This window comes from Podarcis muralis, chromosome 6 (genome assembly GCF_964188315.1).
Source record: "Podarcis muralis chromosome 6, rPodMur119.hap1.1, whole genome shotgun sequence".
NCBI lineage: Eukaryota > Metazoa > Chordata > Lepidosauria > Squamata > Lacertidae > Podarcis > Podarcis muralis.
In genome coordinates, this window is record NC_135660.1 from 21731300 (window position 1) to 21755910 (window position 24611).

The following is a 24611-nucleotide window of genomic DNA, read 5'->3' on the forward strand; positions in this document are numbered from 1 at the left end:
CAACGGTTCTTTTAGGGTTTTGAACACAATGAAGACATAAATGGAGAGAGGGTTAAATATTTCATTAAGTACATCAAACAAAGCTACACAGCTTTGTCACAATCTCATGCCTCTTGGCTTTTTGGGTTCCTGGGAACTCTCTTAGGAACAGGCATGACCCCTGAAGACCGTCCAGAGGTTCTCACTAACACAGTCCCTGGGGCTTATATGCCCTTGGGGCCCATCTTCACCAAAGTTACGTAAACCACAGCTTGTGTTTGGGTAAAACATCCACTTCCCATCAGAGTTGAAATACTAAATAATACTAGGCAGGAAGTCAACACAGATAACTTCCAAGGACTCTTTACTCCAGGTGTCAGCTGCAGCCTTATCTTAAAGATAAACATTCATGCACATTTATATCCCATGAGAAACTAGGCTGCTTATTTGTGGAATAAACAGAATTAACCACTTAACGGCTCAGGATTTAGACATGATCTGGGCATGAGAAGGGTAATTGCTAGGCACCACCTTAATCTCCTCACGATAACAATTGTCTTCCACAATATCGCAAATGCCATCCTCCTGCCCGGCCAGCTGCTCCTGCTATTAAGTCAACACATTTTCATTCCCCCCCCCCCCTTCTAGCCATGAGAGCTAGAACTTTGCTATTTTCAAAGGAGAAAGAAAAAAGATTAAATTTACATTACAAGCCTCATCTTTCCCTCAAAGGTAACCGAAGCCTAAGTGTGGGACAACAGCTGCAGTGTGAGAATTTAAAAACAACCAACCCTACACTGTATATAAATATATGCTGCTGTTTCTGCTAATAGCAGCCCATCTGGAAACTGCCAGATGCTGGCGAACGGCTAAAGGTCTAACAGTTGAAGCGTGGTACCAAATGATCTGGGCAGTGGCACTGGCAGAACAACTAACATGCCAAATCCACACAGCAAAAGGAAGTGCAAGCTCTTCTTCTTTTTACACAGCATGGCAACTCTTTATATCACATGCAAAGGTGATGGGGGGCTGACGTCACAAGCGTGACATCATGTGTGATGTCAGGAGGAGCTTCAATGGCTGGCGGCTCCTCCTCCTCCTCCAGCAGGGGGCTGCTTCGAACATCCTTCACCTCCACATCAGGCCACTGAAGCCACACTTTGCTTAGCTTCTCACTTGACCTCCTCTGCCCCCTGATTTTGGGGAACATTGGGGGGACTGCCCCAACCCCCCCAAAAATTGGGCCCCCCAAAGGGCTTAGCACTCATGAGTGGACATCCCTGTGAGGCAGGAAAAAACAGACAAGGACTCCCCCCAGTTTCATGGTGGACTTTGGAGAGATCTCCTTGATTGGAGCATCGTCTTGTGTGCTATTTGTACCGCATGACAATGTATATTATTTTCAATCATGACTCCTCTAATGCAGAGGTTTTCAACCTTTTTGAGTTCATGGCTCCCTTAACCAACTACATACTTTCTGTGCCACCCCTGTGGGGCTCAGGAACCCAGATATGTCACCCCTTGCCTGCAGAGCTGGCAGCCTCTCACCCTTTTTCGAACACACTCCCTTGTGGAGGGTTCCCTCAGCCTCCTCTCCCCTCCCCTCTGCTTGGGAGTCCTCTAGGCAGCTGCTGCTGCCGTCCCAGGTCTCTGAGCTGAACACCCCCCCCCCAAAGAGAGGTGCCTCCTCACACTGCCCCATAGGGGCCTGGGACTTGTCTGTCCATTCCCAACAGCAAGAGCTGGTGGTGGACTGGCTGGCTGGGCTCCCTCGCCTGCTTATTCTGAGGCCACATCGGCTCCTAGAATTATAGAATCATCTCGTCCAACCCCCTGCAATGCAGGAATCTCAGCTAAAGCATCCATGACTGATGGCCATCCAACCTCAGCTTAAAAACCTCCAAGGAAGAAGAGTCCACCACCTCTCGTGGGAGTCTGTTCCACTGATGAACAGCTCTTACTGTCAGAAAGTTTCCCTCAATGTTTAATCGGAATCTCCTTTCTTGCAAAGCCTCTCCTCTTCCCAGAGGGGGGGGGGGCGTGTTGTGAGCGGGAACCGTTCCTGTGTTGGTTCATCTCCCTGGCTGCCGCCCGGGAGATAAAAATAACAAAAACCGTAGCATTTATTAATTTCTACGGTTTACCCTACATCTATAACACCATGCAAAGACAGTCAAGATATTTGTAACAGTTCTTGTCCGTTATATATTGCAAAATGAGAAGAGGGGGAAAAAAAAAACACAAACACAAACCAAACCAGAAATAAAAGAAAGTTAATTCTGTCTGAGATCCAGGGGCTTAAAGTTGGAATTTTACTATCTGTAAAATTCTCCCTTATAATGAGCGCCGTTCACATTTGCTTCAGAGTGTGACTGGTTTCAAGAAAGACCAGGATCCTACACATTATCATGTTTTTATTGTTGGATCTTTAAGAGGCGTTCAAGTTAATCCCATACTAAAGGCAGGGTTTTCTGCCCAGCTTTGTGTAACTTAACTCCCTTCTGCTTCTTCTGCATTTCCCTCTGTTCTTTAACCTTATCTGAACAAGATTCCCTCTCACCTTCCCTTACACATGCATTCCTTTGTTCTGCCCATAAATCCTCAGTCCTGTCTTGCTCCCAGCCGACAATGGCACCTCTTGCTCCCAGCAGATGCCTTTTCAGCAGCCCCAGCTGCATGCCAGAAGGTTTCCTTTGTCTTGCCTTCAACTCACCATTCCTCTTCTGGCCTGCCAGTACTTAGAATCAGGTCATCTGCAAGAGCAATACCAAGGCATCACCCCCCCCTCCTTCGCACAAGCCTAGTGACCTGGTGCAGTCACACCTCAGAGCCCTCTTTGGGCTCAGGGGAAAAAAGGTGTGCAGTGTTGGCCCTTGGCTGCTATCAGACAGTATGAAAATGTTTGTGCCTAAGGATGACCAAACCTGTCAATTTTTGTTTCTCTCTGTTTCTCATTTTCACACCCTTAAGTCCAGTTTTCTGGACCAGTTCCTGATTTTATTTTGAAGTTTTCATGAACAAACACCTACCAGCATTTTACTGCAAATTTCTCCTCATATACCGTTTTGTATGCAATCTAATACAAATATTTTTATAAGCAGCCCCACCCTGACCATAGGGCATTTATACATGTTATTTTCACTCATGCATGTATCCATGCACACATTCTTCAAGTACATACATTTTTGCACACATTATTTGATTGGAGAACTGCCTCAGAAAACTCAGAGAAGTGATGATTTTGAAGGATGGCTATATTTCAGTTCATATAAAATGTCTTAAAGGTGAAAGTATCCCTGACCGTTAGGTCCAGTCGCAGACGACTCTGGGGTTGCGGCGCTCATCTCGCTCTATAGGCCGAGGGAGCCGGCGTTTGTCCACAGACAGCTTCCGGGTCATGTGGCCAGCATGACTAAGCTGCTTCTGGAGAACCAGAGCAGTGCACAGAAACGCTGTTTACCTTCCCGCCAGAGAGGTACCTATTTATCTACTTGCACTTTGACGGGCTTTTGAACTGCTAGGTGGGCAGGATCGGGGACCAAACAACAGGAGCTCACCCCGTCGTGGGGATTCGAACCACCGACTTTCTGACCTGCAAGCCCTAGTCTCTGTGGTTTAGACCACAGCGCCACCCATGTCTTATATACTGTAATGTCTTAGGAAGCACATATTAGATAGGTTTGCCTTTAAATGTGAACTGGATCAAATTTCTCCACCAACCTTAATTGCACTCTAACAAATTTTTAACTTAGAATTCCCCGAAGGAAAAAGAAATCAGGTTTAAAAAGTCTAGTGATTTACCAGGGACTGGTACAGTACCAGAAAATATATCCCTGGTAAACAGAATTAGTTGCAGTGTGTGAATCTGGCAAATTCCTCTTCCATCCGGACCTACTTCTGAAGTCCACTGTGAGAATAACAATAGGCAGCAGAGCCCTGTGATTATGGGAAAAGTCATATAAATAAAGAAGGATATGGGGCAATGAACAGGTTGCATTTCAGGCTATAGGGTACACTTTGTTGCCAGGGTACGGTCTTGAGGACGTTTAGATATCTCTGCTTATAAATTGATACGTTTTCTCAGGATTAATCCAATTTCAGGTTGCACAAAGCCTTGGGAGCAGTCAAATTTGATTATTATGTTTTCACTCTCATCTATGGACCCCACAGCGTCGAAAAGCTTACGTCTCATAGCAACACAGTGAGGTATGCTAAGCTGTGCCAGATTCCACGCGGTGGAAGGTTTTCAGAAAGAGCCCCCGTACGATAAGAAAACTCTGGAGGTATGAATTTCAAAGTTGTCTTAGATTTAGAGGCAGTGAGCAAATGACACACATAGAACGCATTACTGGTTGGACCTGCATGCAAACTGGGGTCTCTTTGAAGCTATGGAAAATGTCACTGCAATGCATGCTTATAGGGCTGGATTGTGCTCTTCCTCTAAATGGAAAGTTGATGGATTTTTTTGGTCTACTGCCCAATATATGTACACAGAAATATATCCCCTGAATAAGAACATTGGAAGCTACAAATCTGAGTAGAAAAATTTCTTTTCTTTTCGGGGGCACAACTCTGAATCTTGCTTGATTTGAAATCACTGTTCCTGAATCTAGCTGCACTTAAATTCATCATACATGGGACTCGAAAATGTTAAATAAACTGCTTTCTTGACTGTGCAGATTATCTGTTTGAAAGCGCTGTTTGATCTTAGAAGCACTAAAGGCAAAAATATGCAAGATGTATGGAATATAATATTTTTATATGCCCCTGTAGGTGAACTAGATGCATGCAACATTGACACAGTTTCATAGAAAGTGAAGTCAAATAAATGCACGTGTCATGTATTCATGCAAATTTTCAAATCAAAAACAGTACTGGCCTCCCATTTGTGGAATACTCTCCTCAAGGAAATTCACCTGCCAGTGCCTCTGCTAACATCTTTTAAGCATCAGGCATTTGACTTGCTTGTTAACATCTCTCTTATCTTTATGGGTGTTTTAAGTGGCTAGTTAAAGATATTATTATTATTATTATTATTAGTTATTTCTTGCTGATCATGTTGGCCTGCATGCGCTTGGAAGAGAGTGGGGGTATCTGTTTGTTACTTTTAGCATTAGGCTGCAATCATAACCCCACTTACCCGGGAGTAAGCCCCACTGAATTCAATATGATCTACTTCGGAATCAACATGGTTGGGATTGCATTGTGGGAGTATAATAATTTGTAAGTGCTTGTTGTCACCATTTTAATATTGTGAATATTTTTCATCATAATACTGTATATTTTTGCATTATGCTGGGCATCTTAAGAAATGGAATAAACAGAGGCAATAAGAACATGGGAAACTCACTATTATTCACATTTTAAGCCAGAGCTACTACCATTAGCAGAATCATGCAGATGAACATGGCTAGTATAATTTCTTCCCTCTATCCTTAAAGTAACAATAAAATACTCACCTAGCCCCAGACACGAAACTCTTAATCCAGACTTTCCAAGGTTTCTAGAATCAAAATAAGAAGACAATTAGCTCAGATTTCAATTGATATAATAAATAAATTATATGATTACTGTTACCAGATTTATCTCTGTGCAGGCAGTAACATGTGCTAATCATATACATGTTTCACACACATTGCCTGCACACATGCAAGTGAGCTTCACCTTCCCAATATCTGCACACCAGGTGTGTATGCAATTTGTAAGATAGTACCTTCCATGTGTGCATTTATTAGAAGTATTTATATATCACGCGGGTGATATATATATGGGACGCGGGTGGCGCTGTGGGTAAAAGCCTCAGCGCCTAGGGCTTGCTGATCGAAAGGTCGGCGGTTCGAATCCCCGCAGCGGGGTGTGCTCCCGCTGCTTGGTCCCAGCGCCTGCCAACCTAGCAGTTCGAAAGCATCCCCGGGTGCAAGTAGATAAATAGGGACCGCTTACTAGCGGGAAGGTAAACGGCGTTCCGTGTGCTGCGCTGGCTCGCCAGATGCAGCTTGTCACGCTGGCCACGTGACCCGGAAGTGTCTTCGGATAGCGCTGGCCCCCGGCCTCTTGAGTGAGATGGGCGCACAACCCTAGAGTCTGTCAAGACTGGCCCGTACGGGCAGGGGTACCTTTACCTTTATATATCACCCATTAATAAAGTTTTCTGCGTGGCTTGTAGAAACATTAAGAGTACAATTATAAACTGTAAGAAAAAAGGGGAGGAGATCTTGTGCAGCATGAATACCTCAGTGGAAGAGAATAAAACCAATGAATTAAACACACACCCTTAAAAGGCGTGGAAAACCAAACAGGTTTTCTTCTAGCCCAGAAAAGAGCAAAGGAAAACAAGTGTTGTCAGGGAACCCTGGTTTGTTAAACCCTATACAGATCTGGAGTGGAGTCTCTAAGATAGTTGGATGGCACCTTGTATGTCTCCTTCCAGGAACTCCTGCAGCCAAACATCTCTCTGCTTTCCTTTGGACCACTTCAGGGAGGCTGAGAAGTCTTGTCTTCTGGGCAACTCAGGACCTCCATTCACACTACCCAGGCTTGCCCCCTGGGGAGGTCGGTTTGGTGCTGCTAAAACAGCAGTTTGACTTCACCCCCAAAGTTGCACTCCATTGCCTCTCGAGGCAGACAGATGCCAACAACAGCAACAACAACGTCAGGGAAATATTTGGGTTCACTACCCAATACCTTGTGGGTTCAGCCTGGACGGCCAATAAAATCTAGATTCCAGAGGTCAGCAAAACAGGACGTTCTTTTATTAAAAGCATTGCAATGGATGCAAAAGAGGAAAGTATCATGCCAGGTAAAAGGCACAGTAATATTTAAACTTTGAGCTTTCATAAACAATAGGTATTCTGTCTGGCTAAGTCATGTAGCATAACAACACCCTTCTGACATAGCAAGGGCCTTCATCCTTCATCCTCCTACAGTTTCTCCTGCTTACGTGCTACTTTGTCCTTCTCTCCTGGTTCTCTTGCAAGCACAATGTTCACATCCCACCCTTGCTCAGCCCTTCTTTCTCGCACTTCAATTTTCATTCTATATTTTCTATAATTCCAAAATTTTCTCTGACGTGCGGTGAACAGGCCTCCCTAGTGGAGCACTCCACTGGGGTGCTACCTCTGAAGTGGTCCTGTCCTAAATACACATCTGCCACACCTCATTCGGTGAGGGCATCTGGAGATGAGTCTCTGAGGATAGTCCTTAGGTAAGGGACATCAGCTACGAAATTAAAAGACAGCAGCCATGAAATTAAAAGACGCCTGCTTCTTGGGAGAAGGGCAATGACAGGCCTAGACAGCATCTTGAGAAGTAGAGACGTCACCTTGCCAACAAAGGTCCGTATAGTTAAAGCCATGGTTTTCCCAGTAGTGATGTATGGAAGTGAGAGCTGGACCATAAAGAAGGCTGATCGCCGAAGAATTGATGCCTTTGAATTATGGTGCTGGAGAAGACTCTTGAGAGTCCCATGGACTGCAAGAAGATCAAACGCATCCATTCTTAAGGAAAGTGAGTGCTCACTGGAAGGCCAGATCGTGAAGCTGAGGCTCCAGTACTTTGGCCACCTCATGAGAAGAGAAGACTCCCTGGAGAAGACACTGATGCTGGGAAAGATGGAGGGCACAAGGAGAAGGGGACGACAGAGGACGAGATGGTTAGATAGTGTTTTTGAGGTTACCAGCATGAGTTTGACCAAACTGTGGGAGGTAGTGGAGGACAGAGGTGCCTGGCGTGCTCTGGTCCATGGGGTCACGAAGAGTCGGACATGACTAAACGACTAAACAACAACAACAAGGGACATCAAGGAAGAAGAGTTATTTCAGGTAATCTGATCTCAAGGCATTAAAGGCCAAAGCCAGCTGTCTGGAGCCAGAGGCAGAGGCAGGACAGCAATAAAACATCCAGTGTCAGTGAAGTTAACCCCTTATTCAAAGAAATCAAAGCACTGCAGGCCTAGTGATCACAGCAACTCTTCCCAGTAGGTCTTGCCCCAAAGAAGGTCCCTGCCTTCTTGCTGCTCTCTCTAAGGCTCCTTCCCTAGCAGCTTAAGGCTACTTGGCCTGGCCTCTCTTTGCTAGCAGCACCCACTGGAGGAAGGAAGTCTTGATTCCTTCCAGCGGATGCTGCTAGCAGAGGGACCCAGAAGTGGTGGTGGTTTCACTAGCAATATACCACTGAGTGAAGGCAGCAGTGTGGTGTACCAGTTAAGAGCGGTAGTCTCATAATCTGGTGAACCGGGTTCTCATCTCCGCTCCTCCACATGCAGCTGCTGGGTGACCTTGGGCCAGTCACACTTCTCTGAAGTCTCTCAGCCCCACTCACCTCACAGAGTGTTTGTTGTGGGGGAGGAAGGGAAAGGAGATTGCTAGCCACTTTGAGACTCCTTAGGGTAGTGATAAAGCGGGATATCAAATCCAAACTCTTCATCACAGTCTGCTCTTCATACCAGTCCTGGGAGATATATGGATCTATTGCCCAGGCCTAGTGTGTGCTGGTGCCCCTCACCTGTGCACAGGACTCCCTTTAGAGACACAGATGCATCTCTGACACATCAAGTTTGGACTTGAGAATGCAATGTAGGTACAGTCAGAGATGGGGGGCGCAGCGGGAAGGATGGCAGAGGATCAAACTAGGGACATTAATTGCATGTGATTGCAATCAACAAGTTTAGTTTGTGGGATTTGTTTCTGATCTCAGGACTGGGATGGTAGTGCATACGGAGGAGGGCTTACCCTCCCGTTGTTATAGTACCAATGACAGTCTATCTGTCCTCCCCGGGAGCGGGTGGCACTGTGGTCTAAACCACTGAGCCTCTTGGGCTTGCTGATTGGAAGGTCGGCGGTTCGAATCCACGCAATGGGGTGAGCTCCTGTTGCTCTGTCCCAGCTTCTGCCAACCTAGCAGTTTGAAAGCACACCAGTGCAAGTCAATAAATAGGTACCGCTGCAGCAGGGAGGTAAACAGCATTTCCATGTGCTCTGGTTCTGTCACCATGTTCCATTGTGCCAAAAGCGGTTTAGTCATGCTGGCCACATGACCCAGAAAGTTGTCTGTGGACAAACACCGGCTCCCTTGGCCTGAAAGCGAGATGAGCGCTGCAACCCCATAGTCACCTTTGACTGGACTTGACCATCCAGGGGTCCTTTGCCTTTTTTATCTGTCCTCCCCACTCCCTCAAAAACCCTGGCAATAACCCCCATAGGCACAAATGGAAACTTCCTTCCAGGAACCAAAAGCAGCCACTGTACTATTTTCATCAGGGCTGCAGCATGGGAGGAAAGGGTTAACCACTTCCCCTACGCATTGGGTCCTGATCTTATTGCCCTGTGCACTTCTTTCTCTCCCCACCCATGGCTGCTATTGGATTTTTTCAAGCTAGACATGTTAATTGCAATTACCCAATTATCACCACGCTTCATTTGGCCTCTAGGCAAACCCTCCTCCTTGCCTCTAGGCTCACCTATGGCACGCAGACATTTCAACACCGCTTTCAGAACTGGAAAGATGAGGCTTCTGATTCTCCAACAGCTTTTTATTGTTACGATTCCATAACCCTGAAGTCTTAAGTATGGGTTTCACAGGCAATGATAATTGCTGTAAGAGTCTGAAGTGCTAAATACCTCTCAAGAAGCAATACTGGATGGCTTCTTAATGTCTGCACAAAGAGGAAGATTGGAATGGGCTGGACATTATTGGATTTGCGCGTCTGAGGATGTGGAGACGATACTGTAATTTGGGGCACGGCTGCACAGATCTCTTCCGTTAGCTGTTTTCAAGAAGGATGTATTGTCTTTTATTACCAGAGAGGCTTCTGCTGAAGCTTCATGTTGTAGTTGGGGAAATAAGTGGATATATTTAGAGAAGTGTGACCTGACGTGAGGTGTGCTGCGCATCTTCAATTTCGGATAGTCTAGCCAGCATTTTGCATGCACTGTAGTAACACTGATTAATGCATTGGCAATATTCGTAACCCAGAGATTGCATTTTTGCACCAGTTCAAACTTCTGGATGCTTTGCAAGGCTTTACAGTAATCTGGTCTCGGTACATCTGTGATTTGGTGTGATTACCCCCCCCCCCCCGCATCAGTTATTGTGAGAGAACACACTCAAAAGACAGTAGAATTAATAAAGCAAGATGTCAGGAAAGATCACTATCATTAAGGCTAATGAGCATGCTACGTTAAACATGGACCCTGGCTCAAAGTGATCTCTGTAGCATGTAACTCCCTTTTAATTATACCTTTCTGCTGGAGCACTTAAATTATCAGCTGTACTGATAGCAATTTGGGTGCTTTCCCCCTGTTTTGCTAAGATAAAAGGTATAATTTGCTAACAATCTCTCCACCTTTGATTCAAGAAACCGTCAGCAGCTCTAGCCTTCTGGGTAATTTTATGCAGCTGTGAGCATGTGTTATTTTAAAGCAAAACATGCCTGAACTGTTTTTCTCTTAACGTGGCTTACTTGGGCTGGAATCAAACTTAGCGGCTCATAGAGCTAGAGACTTGGCCAAGAAATAACGCCATTCAACCTGCCCTACATGTGTAATAAACTGCTGAGTACTGCAGGATTACAACACAGACCTGCTGATTTTGGATAGACAGATGGGTTAAAAACAAAAACAAAAAACAAAGTCTGCTCAAATTGGTCTTCATTGGGCCAAGCTAATGAAACCAGACGAATTTCCATCCATAACCCTTAGCACACACTTGAAATTTTGAGAAAATGGCTGCCGTGGAGGCACGATATATCGCTAAATGGCAGCAGTGGGACCCACAACAAAACACAGCTGTGAGATAATGGCTGTCACATCTACAGGAACAGAATACAGTGGTACCTCTGGTTAAGAACTTAATTCGTTCTGGAGGTCCGTTCTTAACCTGAAACTGTTCTTAACCTGAGACACCACTTTAGCTAATGGGGCCTCCTGCTGCTGCAGTGCCATGGGACCGCGATTTCTGTTCTCATCCTGAAGCAAAGTTCTTAACCTGAGGTACTATTTCTGGGTTAGCAGAGTCTGTAACCTGAAGCATCTGTAACCTGAAGCGTCTGTAACCCGGGGTACCACTGTATGAATTGAGGCTGCAAAATGAGGGGAGGACATTCCCCCCCATCAATGGAGGAAAGGTCCCTACATCGGTCACCGCCACACTAACTCATACATGCCCTCCAACATTTCTCTGCTGAAAATAAGGTCACCCTATTTCACACCTGCCAACATTTCTCCAGTGAAAATAGGGACGTCCTGAAAAGCTGGACATTCCATTATCAGGCCAATGGTTCATCTAGCCCAGCATCTACTTCTGACAGTAGCCAACCAGATGCCTTCTAAAACCCTCCGAGTGTCCCAATTTTCCAGGGACAGTCCTGGAATTATGAAAGCCACCTTGGCTTCTGATTTCTATGAGGGAGCATCCCTGTTGCCTCTCCATGGCTGCCACTGTCAGCCTCCTCCCTTGGGCAGCTCGTAGCAGCCGCTGGAGAGCAAGTGAGGAAGAGTTGAAGAGGCTGCCACTGGTGGGGCTCAGCCCCACATGCCGGGCTGGCTCTGAGGGGCAGGCAGAAGGCAGGGCCACCCTGGGTGGGAATGAAGGGGGAGCAAGGAGTCTTGGAGGAGAGGGAGAAATGTCCCTACTTTCATCTGAGGAATGTTGGACGGTATGAGAAAGACTGTAAACCTGTCTAACCCTGACAAGTACATTTTCACACAGGGAAAGCTGTGTATGCCCCTCTCCCCCCCCCCTTCCCAAAGGACCATATAAATGCTGATGTGTGTGAGTCTTAAATACATTTGTTTTCTTTCATTGCCTTGGCACCAATTTTCCTAACCAAAAAATGCCCCCCCCCCCTTTAAAAGCCTTTTCCCAGTACAGCTTTTTCACAGAACACCGTTCATTCCTTAAGGTACATTGATTTGGATGGATCTTTAAACTCCACAAACTCAAACTCAAAATTACAGTGAGCTCTGGAAATGAAACAATGGTGGTTCATTTTTTTTTAATATAGGCTGTGGGGTTTTTTGGCTTCTTTTCACTACTTATCAATTACCAAATGTAGTATTTAAAATGCTGTAAGGTTATAGCTGTCTGTGTGGCTGACGGAACATCACAGGCTAGAGAGCTCAAAACTGATCTCTTGGGATGACGTAGAATTCTAGATTACTTTGTGAAATGTTCCACCCACTCCAACATGCTCTTTAAGGAACTCAAATCCACTTTGCCTTTTAAAACACGTATAGAAATTACTTTGTTTCTCTCTCTTGTGTGTGTTTTTTTAAAGTACACAAGCGTCCTGCTGAGGGCTAAATTGCAATTCATGGTTGACTAATGAAATGTCCATCATTATGATAGGATGAGGGGAGGACTGTACACTTGCAAGACCCCCCTGAGCGTGGGGGTGGTATATTCCTGTGAGATACACTGCACCCTTATGGGGCCTTGCTTTTAAGATTCTCTTCATCTTAAAGATATATCAACACACGTCAGTGATGATATTCCAGATGAACTATTTAAAATTTTAAAAGATGATGCTGTTAAGGTGCTACACTCAATATGCCAGCAAGTTTGGAAAACTCAACAGTGGCCAGAAGATTGGAGAAGATCAGTCTACATCCCAATCCCAAAGAAGGGCAGTGCCAAAGAATGCTCCAACTACCGCACAATTGCACTCATTTCACACGCTAGCAAGGTTATGCTTAAAATTCTACAAGGCAGGCTTAAGCAGTATGTGGACCGAGAACTCCCAGAAGTGCAAGCGGATGAAGCTGGGCACCGCCCCTCGTGTCCACACCAACATGTGGTCGATAAGCATTTAAACTCAGGTGCATATCCTGGCTTCATTGTCCTCTGTCCCTCCTCACCAGTTGCCACTGCCCAGAAGAGGAAAGAATTAATGTGAGTAAACAGAGGGGGGCAATAAAAAGGAGCTTAGATACTGTACATGTCACCCACCACCTGGTGACAATTTTCACCAGTCAACACGACGGTTCTTTATCCTGTTTTACTGTAGGGAGACAAAATCTCCCCCGCAGCTTGTTTGTCTCCATAACTGCACTATCCACGTGCTTATAAATAATTTGAGAGAGTGCCTAAGGCACGCAACAGAAGTAATCCATTATCACTTTAAGTTTCCTTAAGCAGTCATTTAGCTTTACAGCTCCCTTCTCAGCAACCCGATGTTGAAGTGTTAATCAGGAAGAGAATCCACTGAAGGCAAGAAGAGAAAACTGTGTTATGATAGCTAAGTGGTGGTGGGTGGGTGAGTGGGTGGCTGTGGAATGGATCTGGTGGGTTATCTAGATCCTTCTCTCAGCAGGCCATGTTCAGTGGATGGGGCAGGGTGCCTCTCTGTCAACTGACCTGCCTTTGCCCTACATAGTTTGAAATCAGACTTTTTTGCTGAGGGAGCCAAAACCCACAAAACACCGCAGATCAGATGACCTGCACAGTGCCTTGTATGCTCCAGCAATCAGCTGTGTGTGTACCCCAATGTATATAGTTTGAGCATGGAAATAATGTTGCTTTCTATCATTCATATATATATATATATAATTATATATATATATATATATATATATATATATATATATATATGTATATATGACACTTAAAAGCCCTGGAGCAAGCACTCAGGGGCGTGGGTTTAAGCCCCAAGTTGGGCAAAATATTCCCTCATGGTCGCTTCCAACTCTACAATTCTATGATTCTATGACTCCTCTCTTTGCCAAGCTCTCTTGCTATTCAGCAAGCACACCATCAAACAGAGTATTTGGCAGGTTATAGCCTCCTAATGAAGATGTGATGAATGCTATCATCTGCTGTAGAAATGTTCGCGCTGCAAGACATTTAGTTGTGTAATATTTTTTTTTGGCAGGTGTCAGTCGAATAATTATTATTATTATTTTGCAGGTGAAAGATTAAGGTTGCCTTGGCAGCGCAGGAAAAACTCATCTGTACTCATTTTTAAGTACACAACAGAAATGAAACTTCAAAATATTGTTTCACCGTATATTAAAAATTAAGGGACCTGCAGCTTGCTCATTTTTCATGCAGTGAAAACTGTCGCTGGCTCTCTGAGAATTAGGGGGGGGGAGGCACAGCAAGGCTGATAAAGAATTTGCAGGTGCTTTCAAAACATTTCCTTTCCCCACCCACAAAAACCAAGCTACCCAGCACAAGGCCAGTTGAGATGCCACACCTACAAAGCCTTATCTAAGAACAGGGGTGGCTAATATTTCTTGGTCTGAAGGCTACATTCAGCCTCTGCCAATCCTCTGGGGACTGGATCCCAGTGGTAGGTGGGTGTCAGGCTGGCAGAAAAGTCCTTCCATCTGTGGGGCCACCCCACACTCTTGTTCCCATGCACAGAGGACAAAGAGGCACCCAGCCCCTGCCCTTTAGGTGACCCATGCAGATCAATTGAGGATGGGAGCTACTCCCCCTCTCCATTCGTCAAATGATCAGTCTGAGGTCCAGGAAGACCTTGATCTGAATTGCTATCAGGGCTCCAAACTCTGCCCACACCAATACTGTCTCCACTTTTCTTTTTCTCTGCCAAAATCAGTGGAGTCTGGGGGAGGGGACTTTTATCCGGCCCCTGTCTTAGAATATGAGTTGCTGTAGCAAACAGGGATAAAACAGAGGAGTGGGGAGAGTCTTTCAAACAGCAAAGTCATACGTGGGGTGGGCTCAGAAGTGTTCTCTCAGCTGGGCTCCAAGACTGGAAATTAGCTCAGCGGTTGGGAAAAGCCTTTTTGGATCTCCATGTATGGAGGCGGAAGTGGGCAGAGGGAACATTCTCAGCTAGGTTCTTGGAATTGCAAAACAGTGATGTATTTTAAGAGCATTTGCTAGAGTTACTTTTAGTATTGCATAATAATGGGAGATGCAGGTGCTCCAGAATAATAATCGCATGAAATGCAAGGCCTTGATTTTATTGCAGTGGTGGGAACCTGTGGCTCTCCAGGTGTTTTTGCACTACATCTCCCAACATCCCTGACCACCAAACATCGTGGGTGAGGCTGATGGGTATTGAAGTCCGAAATCTGAAGGGTCAAAGGTTCCACACTGCTGTTTTTTTCGTTGTAAGGTAATTGTCTGTCAGCCACCTCAAACTTTTGTGAGAGTATAGATGTTTTAACTAAATAATAAGTGGGGCGGAAATCCTCTTCAAACTTTTACAAGCTCTCCCCCAACCTGGCTAAAGTTTTTTGAAGGCTATCAGGGGAATGATTTGGGTCTGGGTGCAGTCAGGAGGCAGAGCTTATGGTTTCATCGTTGTCATATTTATTTGCATGCTATTTGCCCACAAGGTTGTTCCCAGAGCAGCTTGCAACATGTCAAATGAAGCGCAATAAACATATATAACGAGGTGCACAACGCAGCAATAATCTACAAAGCATGGAGGCTAGTACAGTGGTACCTCGGGTTACAGGCGCTTCAGGTTACAGACGCTTCAGGTTACAGACTCCGCTAACCCAGAAATAGTACCTCGGGTTAAGAACTTTGCTTCAGGATGAGAACAGAAATCGCACGGCGGCGGCACAGCAGCAGTGGGAGGCCCTGTTAGTTAAAGTGGTGCCTCAGGTTAAGAACAGTTTCAAGTTAAGAACGGACCTCCAGAACAAACTAAGTTCTTAACCTGAAGTACCACTGTAATGGAGTAGCAACTTCCCCCTCTATCTTAGCACCAGCAAACATCTACAAGAATACCACTAGATCAGGGGTCAGCAAACTTTTTCATCAGGGGGCCAGTCTACTGTCCCTCAGACCTTGTGGGGGGCCGGACTATATTTTGAAAAATATAAATACCCTGCAAACCAGTCCTGCAGCTGCCTCCAGACCTGGAGGAGGAACGCGGTCTGCATGTGCCGGTCGCTCACCAGTGTTGTTGAGGAGCAGCAGCTGCTCCATCAGTCCGTCCCCACAGAGCTCCCAGGCAGCGTGCACCACGCGCTGTGGCCCATTGTCCAAGGCCAGGTTGACGGGCAGGCCATGCATGTGGAGAGTTGGACAGGCGCATAGCTGTCAACGTTTCCCTTTTTTAAAGGGAAATTCCCTTATTCCGAATAGGATTCCTCGCAAGAAAAGGGAAAAGTTGACAGCTATGGACAGGCGGTGCACAGCTCGCCCTCCAGCTGCTCCAGCGCAGCTGCCAAGTGTGCCACCAGCAGCAGCGCACACCAAACTCTGGTTGAAGCCCTGTGACGCGCCCGTCACAATGCCCATGGCCCAGACCTGCCACCCACCCACCCGCCGGCCTCTCCATCCATGCCTGCGCCAGGTTTACCTCAGCCATGGACGGTGAGGCTTCAGATTGGCTGCAGGAACTTCCTGCAGCCAACCCAAAGCCGCACCAGCATCACTGCCCACCCAGAAGCTGTGCCAGCGTTATGGAAGTCAGTCCCTATGTGGCGAGGCATCTGCAGTGCACGGGGACTAACTGAGCGGGCGGCAGGGTCTGTGGGCTGGATTTACAAGCCTGGGGGGGGGGCCTGCATCTGGCCCCTGGGCCTTAGTCTGCCGACCCCTGTGCTAATGGTGAGTAATTTGAACATGCACCATGAAAACTTATGTACCTTTCATTAATGGCTATTTGTTAACATTTGTAGACCACTGCTCACCAAAGTGCCATAACAACTGACAACTAATAATGGGGGGAAAGAAAATGCTTTCATTTGCCTGTGGAAAGTCAGCAAGGAAGCTATTCAAATTTGCTTTGGCTGGGAGTTCCATGAATACTGGAGATGCAACAAAAAATGCTCTGCTTCTGACAGGCTATTTTAGGCTACATCCATATGATACATTTAAAGTAGTCTTGCACCACTTTAAGCTTCCCCCAAAGAATCATGGGAACTGTAGTTAAGGGTGCTGAAAGTTGCACCTCTCTGAGGGGTCTCCGAACAACTCTCAGAATTATGAACAAATTAGAGTTCCCAGCAGTGCAATAGCTATTGGGTGGGGAGGCTACCTGGGTCTTTGCCCCAAGCGAAGCCTCAAGAGGGCCACCATTGAGGCTCCCAGCCTCTGTGTATGTGCATGCAGATACACCTGGTTGTGTGTGCCAAGCTGGGGGAAATAAAGCCTAGTTTCACCCCTGATTCCCAGAATTCTTTGGGGAAGGATGCAAGAGTGCTTTAAATGTATGAGGTCACATCCAAACCAGACATCTCTTTAAAATGACTTTTCTTCCCAAAACTCACTCTCCCAGAGGTTTCTTGGACAATGTGCAAGATAGCCGGGATGAATAGACAATGAAAAAGGGGTGACCAAATTTACTGTGACAAGTTAGCCACCCCCCCCACCTTAATCTAAACACTTTTCACAGTGCTAAAGCCAATGCATATTCCCCCACATAGGTAGAATTTGTCGCAAAGAGAACATTTATTCAACAAATAAAATGAAATTGTGCTGTAATTGCAAAATAAGCAAACAAACAAAAAAGCAAACTAAAAATACTTATTTGGTTTAAAGGTAGAACACATTGCAGTAACACAAGTCATAGTACACAGAGAAGGTAAAACTAAAGAAGGTAAAACTGTCCTAGCTCATTTGGGAGTCCCACACTCTTTGATGTCCTATGAAATACCAAACAGGCTAGCCGTCTCATTCATGGAAATTGGCACAAACAGTTTATGAACTCCTGTATTGTGTGACATGTTCAGAGTGTTTGCAAACTAGATGAACCATCTTATCCCGACATCTGGGAATAGCAGGCAGTGTCTCTGTTGCCCGAAGACATGACGCTCAAGAAGATCAAATGAGAGTCAGATTTTTCATGAGCACACAAATATATCTAGCTGCAAGGTCAGCAGCCAACAGCCATCACAGATGCTTTTGGTTCCTCATTATGTGCCCAATTACAGTGGTACCTCAGGTTAAGTACTTAATTTGTTCTGGAGGTCTGTTCTTAACCTGAAACTGTTCTTAACCTGAAGCACCACTTTAACTAATGGGGCCTCCTGCTGCTGCCGCGCTGCCAGAGCACGATTTCTGTTCTCATCCTGAAGCAAAGTTCTTATCCCAAGGTACTATTTCTGGGTTAGTGGAGTCTGTAACCTGAAGCATATGTAACCTGAAGTGTATGTAACCCAAGGTACCACTGTAATGATTATTGTGATGTGTAGAATTTGGGGTGCCCTGAGTGTGTAGGAAGTGGAAAGAATCAGGATTGCGCCTGCTGGTTCCACTCTCAGCCTCACGTGTGAATCTTGTATTCTGTACCAGGACCTGCATACTTTTCAGATACCTTTATTTCTTTAAAGTACAAGTTCATTAAAATCAATACTGTAAGCAACAGACAATACAGCAGCATGCCTAACCAACTAAAATACGGCAAGTCAAACTAATAGGTCTATTTAGGAATGCCCTCAGCTCACAGAAAGTCTGACCATTTTTGGAACGTTCAGCAACACACCCATAATATTTATGGTGGGAACCATTTCATGACACCATTCTATGTTATTTTCATTTATCTTTTATCTGTCACAAAAGTCCAGTAGTGCACAAAAGGCAGGGCCGATCCTCACTTCCACTTGTACTGCTGCTTTCCCCTGGCGAAAACCACTCTTCCGTGCTCAATCGGAGCGAAGAGCAATTTGGGTTTTCTCCAGATTGACATTTGCTCAGATTTAGCACCAAAGAGTGGGTTTTCCCTGGACCCGTTCTTTCTAGGCATGAGACAAGTGGAAGTGTGGATGAGTCCTCAGTTGCAATTCCTTTTGTGGAAAGGCAATGACATATCAATTTCCCCCTGCAGGAGTACGGCAGCCATTTTGGGTGGCTTACTCCCACGTGATTTGGGGCCAAGATCTCACCCTGAAAAAAGCATTTTTTTTCCAGGTCCGCAATCTCATGTAGGTCACGTGACTCACACAGGATTTCGGACCCAGAAGATGGTGTCCCAGATTTGGGCTGCATTGTGTTGGAGGGTATTCAGTAACTGGGAGCTGTTCGTCTGGGAGCCGCCTGAGCCTTTGATCCTTACTGGAAATCTTTTCCTTTCTCCTTCCCTGTGGAAGTTTGTTTTTTTGCTCCCTGACAGCTGAGAATTGGCACCCTGCTTAGCTTAGAAATGCTCCACCTGAGCTGGAGCTATTTGGAAGAATTAAGCTGCATAACACAGGCACTTACAAGCTTTATATTACAAGTTTTGCATTTCAGCACAGCGTAGGCATGCCAGCATTTCAAGATGCCCTGATTTCTTCAGTAAGCGGCTTTTGCAGATTGACACATCATTTTTACATTCATTTCGCCCCCCAGTCTGTTTGCGAACTACTGTTGTGCTAAATATCAGCAACTCCTATCGCATCTTTTGGGGGTGATGTAAAACAGGACTTTCTTTAGAACATGTGGAGCTCCCCAGCAGCCTTGTCTTATCTCCTGGAAAAGAACCACCAGCCCCATGAAGAAGCTCCTTCATTCAGCTGATAAAGGAGTAATGACTTTATTTTTAGCTGGGAGATTACAGTGGTAGGGGAAGGACTACAGCTGTCAAATTTTGCATTTTAAGCGCTCTGGTGTTGGGGCAGGATCAGTGACCAAACCAGGGCTCTGGCACTTGAACCAATAGCTTTTCAGTGTAAAACTATATTGGCTATATTGGTGATGGGTTGTAGAGCATGTATCTCCAGGTCTCAAAGAACCTTTCAGGCCCAGAAGAGGGCTGTGAAAGTGCAAGAAATTCAAAGCCTCTGGATTTGACATGATTTGTACAAATTAGAGACAAACAAAAAGGTTTAAAACTATTGCCTTGATCTGGATGAGCAAGCAGAAGAAGTGCATGAAACTGGGGGCAATTTCGGGGGGGGGGGGGAATGAAAAATCTCACAGGGTTTCAGGGTGTTGATTTGTCCTTTTAAAAATGCAAAACTTTTTGCCACTGCCTGTGGTGATGGACGAGTTCCTCTTGGCAATCGGTGGCTGCTATCTTCCCCCTGCCCTTTCCCCCAAATGCCTCTAAACAACGTTACTTTATGACACAAATATTTTCCCGGGGGTATTTGCGATGAGGAAGATTTGGGATATAGGTGTGAAATGTGGAATGGTGGTCATCAGACTTCAGCTCCAGGTTTTTTTGGGGAGGGGTACTGTGTAAGGGACTCGGGTGGCGCTGTGGGTTAAACCACAGAGCCTAGGACTTGCCGATCAGAAGGTCGGCGGTTCGAATCCCCGTGACGGGGTGAGCTCCCGTTGCTTGGTCCCTGCTCCTGCCAACCTAGCAGTTCAAAAGCACGTCAAAGTGCAAGTAGATAAATAGGTACCGCTCTGGTGGGAAGGTAAACAGCGTTTCCGTGCGCTGCTCTGGTTTGCCAGAAGCGGCTTAGTCATGCTGGCCACATGACCCGGAAGCTGTACGCCGGCTCCCTTGGCCAATAAAGCAAAATGAGAACCGCAACCCCAGAGTCGGTCAAGACTGGACCTAATGGTCAGGGGTTCCTTTACCTTACTGTGTAAGAGAATCCCAGTGAGGTCCACTCCTCTCTTTCCTAAGGCACCACTGTCCACTCACCTGCCCCTCAAATGAAAAAACAAACAAACCACCATTTATAGGGGGGCTTAGAAGGTGCCCAATGATGCCTACCTGGTATCAGAGACAAGAAGTCAGATTCATCATCTTCAGGTGAAGTGTTCAAGGACTCTGAATCAGAACGGGATAGGCCAGGCTTCCTCAACCTCGGCCCTCCAGATGTTTTGAGACTACAATTCCCATCATCCCTGACCACTGGTCCTGCTAGCTAGGGATCATGGGAGTTGTAGGCCAAAAAACATCTGGAGAGCCGAGGCTGAGGAAACCTGGGATAGGCACACAGGGCCAGCCCCCAAAGTGCTTCTGTTGGACAAGCCTGTGAGAGCCAGTGCCCCTCTCGCCTGGGAATGTGGCACTGCCATTTTGGTCTGAGAGACTTTATTGCAGAAGACCCTATGGGACTGGAGGCTCCTCTGCTCTGGTGTGATAGGAGACTACTGGAAACAGGGCTAGATCCCTTTAATTGAATCAGCATCTTCCAACATAGATGGGGCTAACAATTTTAGGATGCACCTGCTGCTCATTCTCAGGTTAGTTCTTGCTTCAGAGTTCTGTGTTCCTAGTGTGTGGCCTGAGCCCTGCCCCATCTTGCAGGGCCTTGAGCCTGAAGCATGCTTTACTTTGGCCTGTGCCCTCCCCTGTCTTGTACCTCCACTATGAGTCCTAGGTCCTGCTTGGACCCAGTCTGGGCCTTCTCACAGAGCAGGACACCACTAACCCTGGCTCTGGTTTTAGGGAATACCTGTATATAATATTGGGCTTTATCATGGGCAGACAGTATAACATCTCTGGTTTGGACAGTATGACTATCAGAACCCTTGCTTGCTGTGGCCATCAACTCCGTTGTCCCTTGGTCATGCCCATCAGTTACCTCCATCTGGAGAGAACACACTGGCCACAAATATATTTGCCTTGGACTGATTGTGTGTGTGGCTGGCCCCAGACTTTTGCAGTCCATAACTTCACCACTAATTCATGAATGCTGAGAAAATCACAACCCAACATGACTTTACTTTCAGTCCAAAATCCACTTAGCTTGACCTACACTCCCAGTACGTTTCCGAGCACAATTCAAAGTGTTGGTGCTGACCTTTAAAGGCCTAAACGGCCTTGGCCCAGTATACCTGAAGGAGCGTCTCCACCCCCATCATTCTGCCTGGACACTGAGGTCCAGTGCCAAGGGCCTTCTGGCGGTTCCCTCATTGCAAGAAGCAAAGCTACAGGGAACTAGGCAGAGGGCCTTCTCGGTAGTGGCACCCGGTCTGTGGAATGTCCTCCCACCAGATATCAAAGAGAAAAACAACTACCAGACTTTTAGAAGGCATCCGAAGGAGCCCTGTTTAGGGAAGCTTTTAATGTTTAATGGGTTATTGTATTTTAATATTCTGTTGGAAGCCAGATGGGTGGGGTATAAATAATAAATTATTATTATTATTATTATTATTATTATTATTATTATTATTATTAAGCCAATTTAGGATAGCAGCAGTAGGGTTGAGCCACACAGGCATTCCTCCCTACTTCTCCATAACGAAGCCAAGGTAGACTGAGTTTTTCAAAGGGTTTTGGTATGATGACGAGCCAATTTCATGAATCCTTCAACACGTGCCAGCACTGCAGTGCACCGAATGCGAGTAAAGCCTGCTTTCCAGGACAATGTGAGCTCGGGATCTGGGCAGGGATTCAGCTCAATCGGCAGAAGTTACTGAAAAGTCTGCAGCAACACTTCCTGGTGGGAGTGAATGTCCCCAGGGGCTTAGCTGGCATTGGCAATATAGCTGTTAAAATATGCCATTGTATGGGTGGGTAATAAGACCCCTGTGGGCAAAAGGCATTACGCAGGTGCAAATTGTTAAGAGCCCATTCATTACATTGGTAAGAATAACCTCACGCTCACTGCAGCTCTCACCTTTCCTCCAAGCACATTCAAAGTTTTCACGACAATCCACAATCGCACTCTCAGATTTCCTCCTTTCCTGTCACCAAGTGGGCATGATTGGAAAGAAGAGAAGGGCAGGGACTACACTTCCCTTTCTCAACATGGGGTATGGGGAAGGGCCTCTATAGGTGCAGCAGCAGGTGTGGAGCCTTGGATGGGGGGGGCAGCGGAGCTCTCAACAGGTATGAGGCAATGTGCACTTTTCCATAGCAGATAATTTGCTGATTTGGAGAAACTGAGTTCAGTCTCCCGCTGAAATTGCCAATGAATCAATCTCTCAAGGCACTTGAACACAGTGGCGTAGCGTGGGGGGTGCAGGGGGGGCCGGCCGCACCGGGCGCAACATCTGGGGTTAGGGCAAATCCACAGGTTAGGGGGCACAAATCCACGGGTTAGGGGGCGCAAATCCACGGGTTAGGGGGCGCAAATCCACGGGTTAGGGGGCGCAAATTACTTGCCTTGCCCCGGGTGCTGACAACCCACGCTACGCCACTGCTTGAACATAGGAACATAGTAAGCTGCCTTATATTGAATGAGTCAGAACATTGTTCTATGGGCAGGGATGATGCGTGTTGTAGTCTGAAACATCTATAGGGGGTTGGAGTAACTGGACATGAGACAGGGTTAATTTTCTTCAAGAGCATAAATCACCCTGTGGATGAGCTAATCACAAGTGCAAGGTCAGCCAAGCCAGTTGCTATGGTAACAGCCCAAGGCCCCAGCTATATCTGTGATTAATGCAAGTCAGCTCAGTCTGTTACTTTGTGAGTCATCATTCTCTTAGTGTTACTTGTCCAGTGTTACGTCTTGAATTGTTGAACTTATTTAGCGCAGCTGAGACACTTTGTGCTTGTATATATCTGTATCTGCAAAAGCCTACCAAATGCATATATCTATGTCCAGAACTGTTTTACTGAGCCTTATCTTCTGCAGCAATAAACTATCTGAACCTTTCTCTGCTTCCCTATCATGACTGGTACTGGGAACAACTTCCACAGCATGGCTATATCACCTGTGATTCCCTTCTTGGATACCATGTTGGCTACCCCTGTTCTACACTGACTGACAGCAGCTGTCCAGGTTTTTCAGACGGGGGACATTCTCAGTCCTACCTGGAGAGGATAGTGCTTGGACCTGGGACCTTCTGCCTGCAGAGCAGCTGCCCTACCACTGAGCTATGGCTCCTTGTGTGTTTTCCTGATTTATGAACTTGCTCCAATGAGCATACAATTTAGCAGCAGTCTGCTCAGCGATGAAAATTTACTAAGGATAACTTTCATATATAATGGGTGTTGTTCAACTAAGTCTTCCTCAGAGTAGATCCGCTGAAATTAATGCCCCCAACTTAGCTGCGTCCATTAATTGCAATGGGTTTACTCTGAACAAAACTTAGCTGAATGCCACCCATGGTTATAAATTTAGGACATATGCCATGGCAGACCATAGATCCATCTAGCTCACTATTGTCTATGCTGTTTGGCTTTCCAAGGCTGCAGAGAGGAGTTTTTTTTTCTCAGCCCTACCTGAAGATGCTGAGGACTCAACCTGGGACCAAGGGAAACAGATGCTCTGCCACTGAGCCATTCTCTACCTCTCAAGCTGCCTAGAGGAAAGAAAGCCTATTCTAAAGACACAATGCAATAAGCAAGCTAAAGATGATCACAGTCCCATACCGAAGAGGCAAGACAGATGGAGTCAGGTTCCATGCACATGCTGGGCATTCAGAAGACTTGTTGTTGAGTCTGGTAGGTGACCACATAACATTGCCTTTACATCACAGGGTTGGGCAGCATGCCCCCCTAGCGTAGGGTTACCAGATGTCCCCGGTTCCCGGGGACAGTCCCCAGATTTGCAAATCTGTCCCTGGACAAATTCTGTCCCTGGAATGTCCCCAGATTTGCAAATCTGCCCCCGGGAAATGTGGCAGTGGCAGCCTCAGCAGCCTGGAGCCAGCCTGGTAGCGCAGTTGGCTCTGGCTGGCTGCTCACTGCTGCTGCCACTGCCAAGGGGAAACCAGGGACGTCCGAGGGTACAGATCTCCTGCCCCCTTCCCCCTTTGTTTTGACAGATTGGGGGAGGCTCTGGAGTCATGGGCAGCATGCCGTTGCCCAGTTTTTAAAAACCTCAGAGCATTTATGTTTCACAGAGTGCGAAAGAAGGGTTTCCACCTTT

At 46.3% G+C, this 24611-nt stretch overlaps 1 protein-coding gene across 1 annotated transcript in view; it reads right to left on the reverse strand.

Annotated features, from left to right (window-relative positions):
* KCNAB1 (potassium voltage-gated channel subfamily A regulatory beta subunit 1) overlaps nucleotides 1–24611 on the reverse strand; it is a 168415-nt gene that overhangs the window by 65504 nt on the left and 78300 nt on the right. The window contains exon 2 of the mRNA XM_028731361.2: nucleotides 5439–5482. Within this exon, the coding sequence (XP_028587194.2) occupies nucleotides 5439–5482 (44 nt within the window). The remainder of the gene's footprint in view (nucleotides 1–5438; nucleotides 5483–24611) is intronic.